The sequence below is a fragment of the Lemur catta genome, chromosome 24 (assembly GCF_020740605.2).
Source record: "Lemur catta isolate mLemCat1 chromosome 24, mLemCat1.pri, whole genome shotgun sequence".
NCBI lineage: Eukaryota > Metazoa > Chordata > Mammalia > Primates > Lemuridae > Lemur > Lemur catta.
The window spans coordinates 14,068,750-14,086,881 of NC_059151.1; the positions used below are offsets into that span (position 1 = coordinate 14,068,750).

Genomic DNA, 18,132 nt, shown 5'->3' on the forward strand with positions numbered 1-18,132 from the left:
TGATGTTGAGCATATTTTCATGTGTTTAATGGCCATTTTCTTTAAAGAAATGTCTATTAAAGTCTTTACCAATTGTTTGAGTTGTTTGTCTTTCTCATTATTGAATTCTAAGAGCTCTTTATATATTCTGGATACTAGATTCCTATCAGATATATGATTTGTAAATTTTGTTCTCCCATTCTGTGGATTATCTTTTCACTCTCCTGATAGTGTCCTTTGCCATACAAAGTTTTTATTTGATGAAGTACAATTTATCTATTTTTCTTCGGTTGCTTGTTCTTTAGGTGTCAAATTTAAGAAACTGTTGCCCAAACAAAAGTCATAAGATTTACACCTATGTTTTGCATCTAAGAGTTGTATAGTTTTAGCTCTTACATTTAGATCTTTGATCCATTTTGAGTTAACTTTTGTCTATGGTATGAGGTAGTGCTCCCAATTTATTCTTTTGCATGTGTATATCCAGTTATTCCAGCACCATTTGTTGAAAACACTATTATTTCACCCCATTTTATTGTCTTAACTACTGGGAAGGTAAATTAATTCAGCTATTATAAAAGTATAACAGTATAGAGGCTCCTCAAAAAATTAGAAGTAGAACTACTGTATGATCCAGGAATCCCAGTACTGGGTATACATCCAAAGGAAATGAAATCAGAATGTTGAAGAGATATCTGCACTCTCATGTACATTGCAGCATTATTTGCAACTTCCAAGATGTGGAATCCACTTAAGTGTCCATCAACAGATGAACAGATAAAGAAAATGTGGTATATATACATAACGGAATACTGTTCAGCCTTAAAACTGAAGGAAATTCTGTCACTTGCAAAACATGGCTGAACCTGAAGGACATTTTGTTAAGTGAAATAAGCCAGGTACAGAAAGAAAAATACTACATGGTCTCACTTATATGTACAATCTACAAAAGTCAAACTCATAGAAGCAAAGAGTAGAACAGTGGTTACCAGGGGCTGGGGCGGCTTGGGGCAGGGAGAATTGGAGAGATACTGGTGAAAAGATACGAAATTTCAGTAAGATGGGAACAACAAGGTATCTATTGTACAAAATGGTGACTATAATTAAAACAGTGTATTGTATACTTAAAATTTGCTAAGAGTAGATTTAACTGTTTTCACTACAAAAAAAAAAAAACTATGTGAGGTAATGCATGTGTTAAATGGCTTAATTTAGCCATTCCATAATGTATATATGTCAAAATATCATATTGTAATCATAAATATACAATTTTCATTTGTCAATTAAAAGAAAATAAATACTTAAAATTTGTTTAAAAAGAAAAGAAAAAGGAAAGCAATTGATCATAAATGTGTTTATTTCTAGACTCTCAATTCTACTGAATCAATCTATATGTCTAGCCTTTTGTCAGGACCACACTATCTTGATTATTGTAGCTTTGTAGTAAGTTTTGAAACTGGAAGCATGAGTTCTCCAACTTTATTCTCCGTTTCCAAGATTACTTTGACTATTCTGAGTGTCTTGTATTTCCATATGAATTTTTTTTTTTTTTTGAGACAGAGTCTCACTCTGTTGCCCACAGGCTACAGTGTCGTGGCATCACCTTAGCTCACAGCAACCTCAAACTCCTGGGCTCAAGCCATCCTCCTGCCTCAGCCTCCCGAGTAGCTGGGACTACAGGCATGTGCCACCATGCCTGGCTAATTTTTTCTATATATATCTTTAGCTGTCCATGTAATTTCTTTCTATTTTTAGTAGAGACGGGGTCTCGCTCTTGCTCAGGCTGGTCTTGAACTCCTGAGCTCAAACAATCTGCCTGCCTTGGCCTCCCAGAGTGCTAGGATTACAGGCGTGAGCCACTGCACCCAGCCTCCATATGAATTTTAGAATCAGCTTGCCCATTTCTGCAAAAAAAGGCAGTAGGAATTTTGATATAATTACATTAAATCTGTAGATCAATTTGGGGAGTACTGCTATCTTTAAGTCTTCCAATCCATGAACACAAAATGTCTTTCCATTTTTTTAAATCCCTTCAACAATGTTTCATAGTTTTCAGTGTGAAAAAGTCTTGCACCTCTTTGGTTAAATATATTCCTATTTTATTCTTTTTGATACTATTGTAAGTGGCATTATTTACTTAATTTCATTTTCAGATTGTTCATTGCTAGTGCAGAAAAATACAACTGATATTTTTATATTGATCTTATATCCTGCAACCTTGCAGAATTCATTTATTAGCTCTTAATAGTTTTTTTGTGGATTCTTTATGGTTTTCTATATATAAGATCATGTCATTGGCAGATAGAGATAGGTTTACTTTCTCCTTTCCAATCTGAATGTCTTTTATTTCATTTTCTTGCCTAATTACCCTGGCTAGGACCTCCAATACAATACTGAATAGAAGTGGCAAGAGAGGGCATCTTTGTCTTGTTCCTGATCTTCAGGGGAAACCTTTCTGTCTTTTCCTATTAAATATATGATGTTACCTGTGAGTTTTTCAAAAATTCCCTTTATCAGGCTGAGGAATATCCCTTCTATTTTTAGTTTGTTGAGTTTTTTTTTTAATTATTATGAAAGGATGTTGGATTTTGTCAAATGCTTTTTCTTCATCTATTTAGATGATCATGTGATTATTTTTCCTTCATCCCACTAATATGGTGTATGACATTGATTGGATTTCGTATGTTGAACCAATCTTGCATTCCTGGGATAAATCCCAGTTGGTTACGGTGTATAATCCATTTTATATGCTGCTGGCTTTGGATTGCTAGTATTTTATTGAAGATTTTTTTCCATCTATATTCCTAAAGGATATTCATCTATGGATTGCTTTTCTTGAAATATCTTTGGTTTTGGTATCAAAGTAATATTTGCTTCACAGAAGAAGTTAGGAATTATTTCCTCCTCTTCCATTTTTTTGAAGAGTTAATGAAGAATTTGTATTAGTTATTTAAACATTTTTAGAATTCACTAGTGAAGTTGTATGTTCCTGGACTGTTCTTTGTAGGGCAAGTTTTTTGATTACTAACTCAGTCTCTTTACTTGTTATAGGTCTATTCCGATGTTCTATTTTTTTCTTGAGTCAATTTTCACAGGTTGTCTCTCTAGGAATTCACCCATTTCATCTAGTTTATCTGATTTGTTGCCATACAATTGTTTATAGTACTCCCTTATTGCCATATTTATTTCTGTAAGGTGAGTAGCAATATTACTTCTTTCATTTCTGTTTTTAGTAATTTCAGTCTTCTCTCTTTTTGTTCTTGGCCGGTTTAGCTAGTTTTGTTAATTTTGTTGATCTTTTCAAAGAAATAACTTTTGGCCTCACTGGTTTTCTCCAGTGTTCCAATAAGGCCTTTATTTAATGTGCCAAATTTCTGATGCTTGCTTTACTTAATTGCTGAAAATTAATGTTATAATTCAACCGAACACCTCAGTAGTTATGGAACTTCTCTTAACTGTGGGATGATAGAATACTATAGCTTAATAAGCAGAAACCCTGCTCGCTCCATTCATTGCCCTGAGTCCTTGGGCAAAATAGTTAACCTTTCTGAGCCTCTGTATCCTCATATATAAAATGGAAATAGCCATAAGGGCGTCTGGAGATATTGGAGAATCACATGAGAAGGTACACAAAGCACTGCACGGCCAGGGCCGGGCATTTAGCAGACCCCCAAGGAATGTTGACTGTCTGCTTGACATCATACGCATGACGTCTATACAGGCTTCTAATATCTAACCTATGATATTAGCAATCACTCCTTCATTCTCCTCCTGTGCCTGCCCTACCCCCATCTTAAAAGCTCAGTATGGTTCAAATCTTCCTCATGTCTCATGCTGCTTACTACACAAATAACTAGTCGGGGGCCTACAGCACAGCCTACCCCTTTTCCTGAGTTTTTTCAAGTTGCTTTCAGCATGGGGAGATAAAATGGGCCCCTAAATAGTATGTTTCTCAAGGATATCCCCAAGCAATCATTAGATGCTCAATGAATACATGAAGGATAAACAAAAGCACTAGAGAGGAATGTAAGCTAAGGAGCTGGCAGTGAATGTCACTAGCCTGGCTTCCTCTCTAAGTGGACAGTAAGAGGCCACGCTGGTGGGCAAGTCACTTAAAGGTTAGTTTAGACGTGATAGTCCTTAAACTAGGGAGTGAAACCTGTGTGGCCCAGCTTAGGGGAGCGTGCCTAGCGTATGGGCTATTTGGAATATGACAGACTGGGATGGGGCAGAAGGGAAGGTGCAGCAAGATTATGCGGGAATGTAAGGAGGGTTAGAGAGGGAGAGCCTGGCAGGGCGCCTTTGTGGCGATAAGATAAAGAGAAGACAGGGAAGGATCTAAGCACAAGAAACCTATGCGCAGCTTTGTCAGCCAAGACCTTTCCAACAGCTGCAAAAGTTGCTTAATTAATCAAGTGACTAAAGAGTGGCCCACGGGCGAGCACCCTGTTCTTCAGAACTGCACGAGAGACCACGAGAAAAAGAACAGGGGGTGGGCGTGGGAACAGAGAAAATGGACCAGAGAAGGATTTTCTTCTAACACAAGGATGATTGGTCTAATATCAAAGCAATAAGGGGAAAAAAAAAAACCCTTTTTTACCCTAACATTTCCTGTCTGTACTTCAGTTAAGAAAATCTGACGCTAAAAACAAAATAAAACAATCGTAATTCTGATTTCTTTTATCACAGATGCCATCTAGTACGCTAGAAAGCGCCCAGGTAGAAAATAACAAGCCGCACAAGGACACGTCCAGTTCTGGGCCAAAGACTGACAGGCCGCCAGTGCAAAGTTGTCGGACAACACCCGGCACCCACAAAAACCGGCAGCAACTAACCCCACTTGTGTGCCCAGCTCCCAGCTGTGGACCTCGAATGCTGATGAGTTCGGGAAAGAACAATTATTTCTGTCAGTTCTTTGAATGTGATTTTGAGGAAAAGAATAAAGTAATAAAATGAACACCTGGAAGGAGGAGGGCCAGCGTGAAAAACAGTAGCTGAAAAGGTTTGCACGCACAAACACACACACACATGAATAAGGATCAGTGTATTTTACGTATCAAAACACTCTAACAGAATATTGGATATGAGAATATTAAAAGATGAGCTGCAATACTTTAAGACAGTGTCCCCAACCTTTTTGGCACCAGGAACTGGTTTCATGGAAGACAATTTTTCCACAGACAGGGGATGGGGGTGGGGAGGATGGTTTCGAGATGATTCAAGCACACTGCGTTTATTGTGCAGTCAGACCTCTCTGCTGATGGTCATCTGCATTTGCAGCCGCTCCCCAGCGCTAGCATCACCGCCTCAGCTCCACCTCGGGTCATCATTGGATTCTCATAAGGAGCCGCAACCTGGATCCTTCCATGCACAGTTTACAGCAGGGTTCACGCTCCCACGAGAATCCAATGCCACCGCTGATGAGACGGGAGGCGGAGCTTATGTGGTGATGCAAGTGACAAGGAGCGGCTGTAAATACAGATGAAGCTTCGCTGGCTCACGGCGACTGACGTCCGGCTGCAGCTGGTTCCCAACAGGCTGTGGATGGGTATCGGTCTGCAGCCAGGGGGTGGGGACCACAGCTTAAAGGGACAGATATCAACATTACCTTTAACCTTGTGTTCGGCTAAGTTCATGAGTTACACATCACACTGGCAAAACTTTCCTAACTTATAAGCTTATAGTTGAAAACATTAAAATTCTCAATCATTTCCTCACCGTCTAAAAAAGATTATCCTTTCAGCTTACAGTTGTCTGCTTCAGCTTCTATTCAGGGGTTTGTGTTTTCATACAGAAGGAAACTGATGAAAGCGAGCATGAGTTTGGATAAAAACTGTTACATTTTTAGATGCTAAGATAGGAAAACTTAAGTGAGATCATGTTTAAACAAAAACTCCTCATCTATTTCAGATCAACTCACACGGTCGGGATTAGGTTTCTACCTTCTCTTTCAGAACTTGAAACAAGTATGACAAAAATATCAGGTAAATTAGCAGTGGCCTTAATATAGTTTTGAGTGTGTGTGTAGTCACAGGTTTATGAAATAAAATAAGCCCAAAAAATTAAAATGGAAACATTAAGATGAAAATATTATCTAAAATTCAGTTTGGCAGTGTCTTAAAAAGATGAACATAAATTTGCTGTACAACTCAGCAATTCCATTTGTATATTGCTACTCCTGAAAAAGAAAATATATGTTCATACAAAGATTCATGAGTATTCATAACAGCATTATTCACAACAGTCAAAAAAAAAAAAAAACCGAAAAGCGTGGAAACAATCCAAATGTCCAACTGATGAATGGGTAAACAAAACGTGTATACCCATACAACAGAATGCTATTTGGCAAGAAAAAGGAATGAAGTACAGATACATGCTATGACACGGATGGGAGTCAAGAATCTTACTCTAGATACAAGCAGGCATGGTGGCTCACGCCCGTAATCCCAGCACCCTCCAAGGCTGAGGTGGGAGGATCACTTGAGCCCAGCAGTTCAAGATCAGTCTGGGCAGCATAGCAAGACCCTGTCCCTACAAAAAAAAAAACGAAAAAAGAAGCCAGATGCAAAAGAAGACTATGTAGTGTATGAATCTATAGAGACAGAAAATAGATTTATGTTTTCCTGGGGCTGGAGGCAGGAAGGAGTGACTGCAGATGGGCACGAGGGATCTTTCTGGGGTGACAGAACTATCCTGAAATTGGCCCATTTTGATGGTTGCACAGCTCTATAAATATACTAAAAATCATTTAATTGTATATTTAAAATGAGTGAATTTTCTGGTATGTCAATCATATCTCAATAGAACTATTTTTAAAACACACCCTATAAGGTGCATGCTGCAACTTATGCAAATTTCAATACAAATTCCAATAGGAAAGGAATCGATACAGTATGTGCCCTTTTATGTCTGGTTTCTTTTGTTACTGAACATAGCGTCTGTGAGACTCGTCCGAGTTGATATTGATATCAGTAGTTTATTCTTTTTTGTTGCTGTGGAGTATTCCATTGTATGACCATACCTCAATTTGTTTATAAATTCTCCTGTTAAAGGACATTTAGGCTGTTTCTCATTTGGAGCTATTATGAATCATGCTACCGTGTATTTTAAATGTTTGCAGTAGGACATATGCACTCATTTTTCTTAGGTACACAGCTAGGAGTAGAAATGCTGATTCAAAAGGGAAGCAAGTATTTAGCTTAGAAACTGCCATAAGGCCGGGCATGGTGGCTCACGCCTGTAATCCTAGCACTCTGGGAGGCCAAGGCGAGTGGATCGCTCGAGGTCAGGAGTTCGAGACCAGCCTGAGCAAGAGTGAGACCCCGTCTCTACTAAAAATAGAAAGAAATTATCTGGCCAACTAAAATATATATAGAAAAAATTAGCCGGGCATGGTGGCACATGCCTGTAGTCCCAGCTACTCAGGAGGCTGAGGCAGGAGGATTGCTTGAGCCCAGGAGTGTGAGGTTGCTGTGAGCTAGGCTGACACCACGGCACTCACTCTAGCCCGGGCAACAGAGCGAGACTCTGTCTCAAAAAAAAAAAAAAGAAACTGCCATAAAATTTTCCAAAATGTTAAACAAATTTACACTCCTACTACCAATGTCTAAAATTTCCAGCTGTCTCACAATACAACTGACAACAGTTGGCATCATCAATCTTTTTAATTTTAGCCATTCTGCTGGGTGTGCAGAGATGTCCTGGCATGGCTTTAATTTGCATGTCCCTAGAAATGAGATTGAGCACATTTTCATATATTTATTGACCCTTTGGATATCTTCTTTGGTGAAATGCCTGTTCAAGATTTCTGTCCATTTCTTGACAGGCTGCCTATATTTTTCTTATTGCTTATAGAAGTTCTTTATTCTGGATGTAAATCTTTTATCTGATATATGAATTACAGCTACTGGCCCCCAATCTGTGGCTTGCCTTTTCTCTCCCTTAGTGGTGTTTTAGTTATTTGAAAGTCCATAATTTTAATAAAGTATAATTAATCTTTACATTTTCTTTTATAGTTTGGTCTTTTTATGTTCTGTTTAAGAACTCTTTGCCTATCCCAAGATCATGAAGACACTCTCCTGTGTTTTCACCCCGAAGCTTTATTGTACTACCTTTCACATTCGAGTCTTTCACCATTGATCAAATTAATATTTATCTATGGAGTCAAGGTTCATTTATTTTCCCAGAAAGGCATCCACTTTTACAGCACTGTTTATTGATAAAACTGTCTTTTTCACACTGAACTGTGTTGGTACTATGACCATGAATCAGGTGAGCATTTTACGCATGAGCCATTTCTGGACTGTCTCGTGTTCCATTGCTCTGTTTTATCCTAGGGAAACGCCACTGCCTAAATTACTGAACCTTTATAGTAATCTTGAAGTAAGGAAGATTTGAATGTACAATTTATTTTAGAACTTTCTGAGCTGCTCTTGTAAGAGAAGCAAATGCCAAAAACTAACTACTTTAAGTCTTACATGTCATCATATATGTAGTTCAAAGAAAAGAAATTCCTTAAGCAATAGAATAAAAACCTGAACATTTTTCCCCACATAAGGCCTGCAAAACCTGCATGATTTCTTATGTTTTTTTTTTGGTTTTTTGTTTTGTTTTTTTTTTGAGACAGAGTCTCACTCTGTTGCCCGGGCTAGAGTGAGTGCCGTGGCGTCAGCCTCGCTCACAGCAACCTCAAACTCCTGGGCTTAAACGATCCTCCTGCCTCAGCCTCCCAAGTAGCTGGGACTACAGGCATGCGCCACCATGCCCGGCTAATTTTTCTGTATATATTTTTAGCTGTCCAGATAATTTTTTCTATTTTTAGTAGAGACGGGGTCTCGCTCTTGATCAAGCTGGTCTCAAACTCCTGAGCTCAAACGATCCTCCCTTCTCGGCCGATCTCTTATGTTAACTGCAGGGAGCTGTTCAGCTCTGGACCGAAAACGACTCACCTGCGTAAGGTAGATGGTGTCTTTAAACGTGCGCACGGGGTCTGTGCTCTGGGGGAGTTTGAAGTGAAGTCTGGCCTGATGGAGCATCTGACTGTTACCATCTGGATGATGTTGGCGGTGGCGTGAAAATTTGCTATTGAAAGACCAGTCCTCTTTAGATGAGACCTTTTGAATAAAGAACAAGAGTTATAAATTTGAAAGTTGGCAGTAAAACTACTTTTCTGTAAGTTCCTGACCAACCTGGAAAGTACATACTGGAAAAGAGCTCAAGGCTTGTTCTGTGGCCCTAATTTCATAAATGTTTTGCCATCGTGCTTGTTACTGACAACTTGTGAAAAGTTAAAACAGAAAACCAGGATTCGGCACCTATATCCTTCCTTATTCAAACCAAGAAAGTTACATTTTGGTGTTTGTCTAAAAAGCCTTGCCTTATCAAAATGTACTCCTAGCTTTTAAAACACTCATTATGTGTATTTTAAAATATCATTTTATCTGTTTAGGTAAATGTCATTTTACCTGTTATTAGTTGGTCAAAACCGAATAATATAATGCAATCAACATTCTTTTAAAACTGTCATAATTCTTAAATAGGAACAAAACACCACTATTAAAAGCCATTGCTTCAGAGCTTGCTCATACTGCTCAATTGTTTCTCAGCGACTACTGAACACGCTTGATAAACGTATGTTTAATTTTTATATAGCTGAAGACGCAAACCAAATAATGATAGTCCTCTCCCCTAAGGACCAATCTTTTTTTTAGAGCCAAGAACACTTTATAGGATCTTTATTTTATCCCTTTTATTCTAATTTATAAGATCTTTTTTTTATCATCAGTTCAAAGTAAAAGAGTAAAAAATTCACACATGTGGGAGTGTACCTTTTACAAAAAAAAAAAAAAGCAACAATTCAGGCTTCTAGGCCTATAATTTAATACAGTGTTAATGTATGAGAAAGCTGTAAGACGATTGCTGGCTATGTCTCAGAATATCTGGAGTTTTAATCCAAATTACACAGAGACTTTGAAAAAACTTACTCTGCACCCCCCACCCCAAAAATCTGAAACTTCAAAAGCTTAATCCCTGTTCATAAAATATGACCGATTCCCAGTAATCAGGCAACACACAGGCCAATCGCCTTAAAAGGAAAAAGTTACTCTTTGGGAATTGATTCATACCAAAATATAAGAAATGTACATTAGCCACATTTAATTTGGAAGTTTTTCCATGTTATATCTATTTTCCCAAACTGCCACCATTTAAAGAACACTACTCCTATTATCTATTTAAAAGAGGCATTCACATTTATAATCATCTTGTACACGTTTTGGATACACACACCTTTACCAATAGTCTTCTTTCTGTTCTTCCTCCTTTTTATTTATTTACTTTTATTACTTCTAATTGACACAATAATTGTACATATTTACGGGTTACAGTGTGACACTTGGATGCTTGTGTACAATGTGTAATGATCAAATCAGGCTACTCAGCACAGCCATCACCTCACACATTTACCATTTCTTTGTGTTGGGAACATTCAAAATCTTCTCTTCTAGCTATTTGAAAATATACAGTAAGTTATCATTAACCATAGTCGCCCACAGCGCTATAGAACACTAACGCTTCTTCCTCCTGTCTAGCTGTAATTTTTCATCTGTTACCCAACGCTTCCGTACCACGCCTTCACCCTTCCCACCCTCTAGTAACCCTGTTCTACTCCCTATTTATATGAGCTCAACTTTTTTAGCTTCCACATTAAGTGTGCTTCTTCCTTTTTAAAGTCTGAAACAGCTTTGGGCCTCTCAGCCCTCTGGTTGGTAATGATTTGAATCTGTCCCATTATCAGTAAACCTGATCTTTAGTTATATGGGCAGCTCTCCACCTTCTTATAACTATGGTTTGGAAGTCTGTTAAATTTCAGCTATAACAGCGTTACCAGAAAGAATTGGAAAGGGCTGTGCCAAGCTCTAATTGCTTTAAGAATATTAATTCATGACAACTCATAACAACTCTATGGGTAGGTACTATTATCTCCCCATTTTAGAGATGTGAAAACCAGGCACAGAGAGGTTAAGCAACTTGCCCAATGTCCCACGTTACTTAGTGCAGTCTAGCTCTGGCCCTTAATTCACTAAACCTAGAAGGATGTGAAGAAAACACAACTTTCATGCAAATCATATGGCTAGAATGCATTACTTTAACGGGCTCTCAATATGTGTCAGGAGCCGTGCTAAGTGCTTCAGTGGATTAATTAATTAATCTCCACACACGAGCACACCCACACATGCACACACACCCCCTATGCGGTATTTACTATTAACCCCAATTTACAGATGATGAAACTGAAATTCAAGAGATTAAATAATTTGTCCAAGGTGATACAGCTGGTGCGTGGCAGTTCTCATATTCAACCCAGTTCTGTTTATTCCAAAGCCCAGATTTTTAGTCACTGTGCAATATTATTATTTTACAAAAAAGTAATGTATCACAAATTAAAGAGAGACATTTTAATAGATGTGTCAAATACATGAAAAAACTTCTAAATAAAAGAGCCAAAGTTTTATGTAAAGTCATTGTTTTGGTTTCTTTTATTTTCCCAATTACCTATTTAAATTCCCAGCTAAGAAGTGTAGCTTGAAAAGAGGTGATTAAATCAAGAGATAACAGACGTTCATAATGAGCAGCACTTACCTTCCTTCCCGGTTTCCTATTTTAAAATACAGTTTTTGTATCCCTGAACATCAGCAGGCATCTCACAAAAGCATGCTAATTCCATTATTTAAAGGAGGTGAATAGAAATGTTCATAGAAAAGGTTGAATAATTTCTAACACTGACCTTTCTAAAGTATAGTGAAAAGAAAATCTATCAGCTTTGGAGGCAGACGGTAAGTGTGAATCCAGACATGTACCTGCTACCTGGGCCCGAGGACGGAGCTCCCACCCTGCAGGGCTTCAGGGTCCCCCTGGGCCTCAGTCAAAGGGGAGGGGTGGATTATTGTTTAAAAAAAAAAAAAACGGGTACCTAGTCCAGAGCACAGGCTCAGTAAATATTCTTGCTTCCTCCCCATTCTCAACCCCTATTCCTACCTAAGTCAGGACACTGACCTTCATCTTCCTTCATTTTGACAAAACAGAATATCTAAAAGATTGGCCCCATAATTTTGGAGCAATAAAACAGACAAGTGGTACGGGCATTCCACAATGCATATATGTTTCAAAACAGCATGTTGTACACAATAAATATATGCAATTTTATTTATTAATTAAAAACAAAAAAAAATTTAAAGTTTAAAAAACAAAGGGCAGAACTAAGGTTAGGATATTATTTACTAAAGTTAAAAGTATAGGCTGGGCACGGTGGCTCACACTTGTAATCCTAGCACTCTGGGAGGCCGAGGTGGGTGGATCGCTCTAGGTCAGGAGTTCGAGACCAGCCTGAGCAAGAGCGAGACCCTGTCTCTACTAAAAATAGAAAGAAATTATCTGGCCAACTAAAAATATATATAGAAAAAATTAGCTGGGCATGGTGGTGCATGCCTGTAGTCCCAGCTACTTGGGAGGCTGAGGCAGGAGGACTGCCTGAGCCCAGGAGTTTGAGGTTGCTGTGAGCGAGGCTGACGCCATGTCACTCACTCTAGCCTGGGCAAACAGTGAGACTCTGTCTCAAAAAAAAAAAAAAGTACAATATAACTTCAAAGTGTAGAAGCAAATATAGTTGTGTTAAGGTGGTAAAATTGAGGAAGATTTTGAAATTGTCTTAAAATATTTCTGTGGTTACTTTACACAAGTGATGGGGAGGAGCAAACCCACATAATCATTTCAGTAGAGGAAGAAAAAGCATTTGACAAAATCCAACATTCTTTCATGATATAAGCACTCAACAAACTAGAAACAAAAGGGTATTTCCTCAACCTTAAAAAGGGCATCTACAAAAAAACCTATAGTTAACATCATACTATAGTTACAAAACCTACAGTTCACATCAGATAGTAAAAGACTTGAGTTTCTCCCTGAGATTTAAAAGAACAAGTCAAGGATGTCTTTTCCCACCACTTCTTTTCTACATCGTCCTGGAGGGTCTAGCCAGGGCAATTAAGCAAGAAAATGAAATAAAAGACATTCAGATTGGAAAGGAGAAAGTAAACCTATCTCTATCCGCAGATGACATGATCTTATATATAGCAAACCCTAAAGATCCCCCCCAATACTATTAGAGCTAATAAATTAGTTCAGGCCAGGCGCGGTGGCTCACGCCTGTAATCCTAGCACTTTGGGAGGCCGAGGCGGGTGGATCGCTCAAGGTCAGAAGTTCGAGACCAGCCTGAGCAAGAGCGAGACCCCGTCTCTACTAAAAATAGAAAGAAATTATATAGACAACTAAAAATATATAGAAAAAATGAGCCAGGCATGGTGGCGCATGCCTGTAGTCCCAGCTACTCAGGAGGCTGAGGCAGGAGGATTGCTTGAGTCCAGGAGTTTGAGGTTGCTGTGAGCTAGGCTGACGCCACGGCACTCTAGCCTGGGCAACAGAGTGAGACTCTATCTTCAAAAAAATAAAATAGGCCGGGCGCGGTGACTCACGCCTGTAATCCTAGCTCTGGGAGGCCGAGGCGGGTGGATCGCTCGAGTTCAGGAGTTCGAGACCAGCCTGAGCAAGAGTGAGACCCCGTCTCTACTAAAAACAGAAAGAAATTATCTGGCCAACTAAAAATATATATACAAAAAAAAAAAAATTAGCCGGGCATGGTGGCTCATGCCTGCAGTCCCAGCTACTCGGGAGGCTGAGGCAGTAGGATCGCTTAAGCCCAGGAGTCTGAGGTTGCTGTGAGCTAGGCTGATGCCACGGCACTCACTCTAGCCCAGGCAAGAAAGTGAGACTCTGTCTCAAAAAAAAAAAAAATAAAATAAAATAAAATAAAATAAATTAAATTAAAAAAAGTAAATTAGTTCAGCCACTTTGTGGGATACAAGCTCAATATGTAAAAATCAATTGTGTTTTTATACATTAACAATGAACAATATAGAAATGAAATTAAGACAATAGTTCCATTTACGATAGCACCAAAAAAAATAAAACACTTAGGAGTATGTTAACCAAAGAAGTGTAAGACTTGTACGCTGAAAACTATAAAACAGTGTTGAAAGAAATTAGACATCCCACAATCATGGACAAGAAAACAATCTTGTTAAAATAGCCAATACTCACAAAATGATCTACAGATTGAGCAATCTCTCTCAAAATCCCAGCTAGCATTTTTGCAGAAACTGGCAGGCTGAACCCAAAACATGTGGAACTACAAGGCACCCAGGGTATTCAAAACAATCTTGAAAAGAACAAAGTTGGTGGACTCACACTTCCTGATTTCAAAACGTACTACAAAGTTACAGCAATCAAGACAGTGCATAGTGGCATAAAATACGCCACTGGAACAGAATTGAAAATTCAAAAACAAACCCTAACTTTTATGGTCAATTGATTTTGGGGGCAAAGAGAATTCAATGAAGGAAGAAACAGTGTCCTCAATACATGGTCTTGGAACAACTGGCTATTCACATGAGGAAGAATGAACCTGGACTCTTATCTCACAATATACATAAAAAACAACTAAAATGATTCATAAACCTAAACACAACAGCTAAACCTATAAAATTCTTAGAAGCCAACATAGGAGTAAGCCTTTGTCATTTGGGGTTAGGCAATGATTTCTTAGATACGACAACAAAAACACAAGAAATAAGAGATTTTCTAAGTAGGACTTCATCAAAATTAAAAATTTTGGGGAGCCGGGCACGGTGGCTCACGCCTGTAATCCTAGCACTCTGGGAAACCGAGGAGGGTGGATCGCTCGAGGTCAGGAGTTCGAGACCAGCCTGAGCAAGAGTGAGACCCCGTCTCTACTAAAAATAGAAAGAAATTATCTGGCCAGCTAAAATATATATATATTAAAAAATAATTAGCTGGGCATGGTGGCGCATGCCTGTAGTCCCAGCTACTCGGGAGGCTGAGGCAGTAGGATGGCTTGAGCCCAGGAGTTTGAGGTTGCTGTGAGCTAGGCTGACGCCACAGCACTCATTCTAGCCAGGGCAACAAAGCAACACTCTGTCTCAAAAAAAATAAAATAAAAAATTTGTTTGGGCCGGGCGCAGTGTTTCACGCCTGTAATCCTAACACTCTGGGAGGCCGAGGCAGGAGGATCGCTCAAGGTCAGAAGTTCGAGACCAGCCTGAGCAAGAGCGAGACCCTGTCTCTACTAAAAAAACAGAAAGACTTTAGCTGGACAACTAAATATATATATATATATATATATATATATATATATAAAATTAACCAGGCATGGTGGTGCATGCCTGTAGTCCCAGCTACTCGGGAAGCTGAGGCAGGAGGATCGCTTGAGCCCAGGAGTTTGAGGTTGCTGTGAGCTAGGCTGATGCCATGGCACTCTAGCCCGGGCAAGAGAGCAAAACTGTCTCAAAAAAAAAAAAAAAAAGATTGGGAGAAAATATTTGCAAAGCATTTATCTCTGATAAAATCTTATACCCAGAACATATTTTAAAAACCTTACAACTCAATAATAAAAAGACAAATAACTCAATTTAAAAATGGACAAAAGATTTGAATAGACATTTCACAAAGAAGTTATACAAATGGTCGATAAGTACATGAAAAGATGCTCAACACAATTAGCCATCAAGAAAACATAAATTTCCTGTAAATGTAAATTTCCAGGGAAATAAAAAAAAATGGAAAATAACAGGTGCTGTCAAAGATGGTAGAGAAATTGGAACCCTCATACAAAATCATGCAGTCACTACCGAAAACAATTTGACAGTTCCTCAGAATGTTAAACACCGAGTGACCACACAGCCAGCAATTCCACTCCTGGGTATACATGCAGTAAAACTGGGAGCACATGTGCACACAGAAACATGTACACAAATGTTCACAGCAGCATTATTCATAACAGTCAAAAAGCAGAAATAACACAATGTCCATCAACTGATAAACGGATAAACAAAATATGCGGCCATGCAACAGAATATCACTCAGCAATAAAAAGGAATAATAAAAATACATGGCACAACATGGCTGAACTTTGAAGACATGCTAAGTCAGAGAAGCCAGTCTGGAAAGGCCACATATTGTATTATTCCAATCGTGGAAATGTGCAGAATAGGCAAATCTACAGACACAACAAGTAGCTTAGGAGTGCCCAGGGCTGGAGCAGGAGGCACGGGTGGGCAGGGAGTGACTGCTTGTGAGTTCAGGGTCTCTCTTGAGTGATAAAAATGTTCTAAAATCAGACTGTGGCGATGTTTGCACAACTTGGAACATACTGAAGACAGCTGAATTGTACACATTAAATGGGTGCATTGCATGGCAAATGAATTATATCTCAACAAATCTATTTTAAAAAGAATACACACAATGCTGAAACTGAATCTTTAGGAATGAAGAGAGTGAAAATCCACACTGAAAATCAAATGCACCAACATCAAGAAAAAGGAGGAGGAGGAGAAGCAGATGGAGGAGAGGGAAGAGGAAAGAGAAGGAGAGACACTGTCACATTAGACAAAGGTTTATTTATCTCCCTTACTGTGGTGAATACCCAGCTCGGAATACCCGCAGATGGCAACACAGTTGCAAGATGTACAAAAACCAGCAAGTTAAGAGTTACTTTCATGTGTGATAATAGGCCAGGCCTAGGCGACCACTGGCTCCCATTTCATCTGTAAACGCTTCTGAAGAAACGCAATTAAAAGCAATATAGAAGAGTTATAATCCCCAAAATAATGATTACAAGAACTTAGCTCCCCAAAGTTTAAAGGGAAAAAAAGTTCTTTCCTTTCACCTTCTTCTCAAATCTTCATTTAAGTAAGTAGATGTCCCTGGACTTTCTGAGCCACTGCTCGGAAGTAACATGTGCCCGCAGTGGGACGTTGCGAACCCTGCAGAACCAAACAGCGTCTTACCTTTTCTAAGGTGCTGAAGGAAGGCCAGGACTGGTATCCATACTCAGACGCAAATCGAGCTTTTGGGAAAACTTTCCAATTCCAGCAATCACTGCTATAGTCATAAAAATGTACATCTCCGAAATAATTGCTAAGAGGGTTCTTAGAGAGCCAGCCTTCTGCAATGGTTTCCGCCCCATTTGTAGGACTGGACGGAATAAAAGGACGACTCTGATCGCTCTGGAACCAGAAATAAAATGATTTAGAGGAAAATATTTTCATACAGTACAGTACATATCTTTCACTTCTTTAAAAGTACTAACGAGGCCTAGAAATGCGAAGAAGCTGAGAGAAAATTAGTAGGATCATTTACCTCTCCCTGTTCAACAACCACCAGCACCTTTCTGCTCCTCGCTGTATCTTACCTCTTAATTAACACTTAGCTCACCCCTGTTCCTGATCGCCCCAGTCCTGTTTCGCCTCCACTCCCATCCATCATGGGTAGCGCACAGTTGAGGCCAGAGTTTCTGGCCCCATGGCCATCGGGGGCTGGGTACGTTTTTGGTGGTGGTGGTGGTTGTCTACTGCAGTGTAGGACATCTGGCAGCATCCCTGGGCTCAGGGACCCCCTAGATGCCAGCTGTCCCCTCACCTGGAAGATGCCTGCAGACATTACCAAATGTTCACTGGGGACAAAATCACCTCCACTGGAGAGCCTCAGATCTAGTGGGTAAGAACAGAAGCTCCTGAGTTAAATCCCAAATCAGAAGCTTAGTATTTAGGAATAAGCCTAGGTAGTCTTATCTGTAAAATGAGGAGAATAACAAGCACTTTTTCACAGTGGTATTGCAACTAGTAATGACTCATAGGCGGAGTAGATGGTGCCGTGTCCACCAAAATCCATGTTCCCATTTCCATAATATAGAGCTGTCCCCAGAAGTGGCTTCCCAGCCCTGTGTGGGGCCATGTGCCTCGTTCTCGCCCTTTCCCCCATGGGGGGGTGAGGGCCCGGGACAGCCGTGGCTGGAACGTGGAAGGAGCCCACGGTTCTGCAAGGAGACCAGGAACAGCCGTTGTGTAGCATCAGCAAGAAGTGAAGTCTCTCATGCAAACCGCAGAAACAGTGTGGTTTACTTGTTCCAGCCGCTAGCACGGAAGTACTTAATGCAGTGCCTCGCACACAGGCAGAACTCAAAATGTTGTCACTTTTGTCATCTGGATACATGAGCTCACTTCCTATTTCATCGAGAAGATTCA

The 18,132-nt window shown here is 39.5% G+C and overlaps 1 protein-coding gene across 2 annotated transcripts in view; it reads right to left on the minus strand.

Annotated features, from left to right (window-relative positions):
- Nucleotides 1–18,132, minus strand: part of MANBA (mannosidase beta) — a 114,628-nt gene that overhangs the window by 15,228 nt on the left and 81,268 nt on the right. For both annotated transcript variants that reach the window (XM_045536649.1, XM_045536648.1), the window contains 2 exons: nt 16,897–17,115; nt 8,925–9,089 (listed from right to left, as the gene is read on the minus strand). In XM_045536649.1, coding sequence (XP_045392605.1) covers nt 8,925–9,089; nt 16,897–17,115 — 384 coding nt within the window. The remainder of the gene's footprint in view (nt 1–8,924; nt 9,090–16,896; nt 17,116–18,132) is intronic.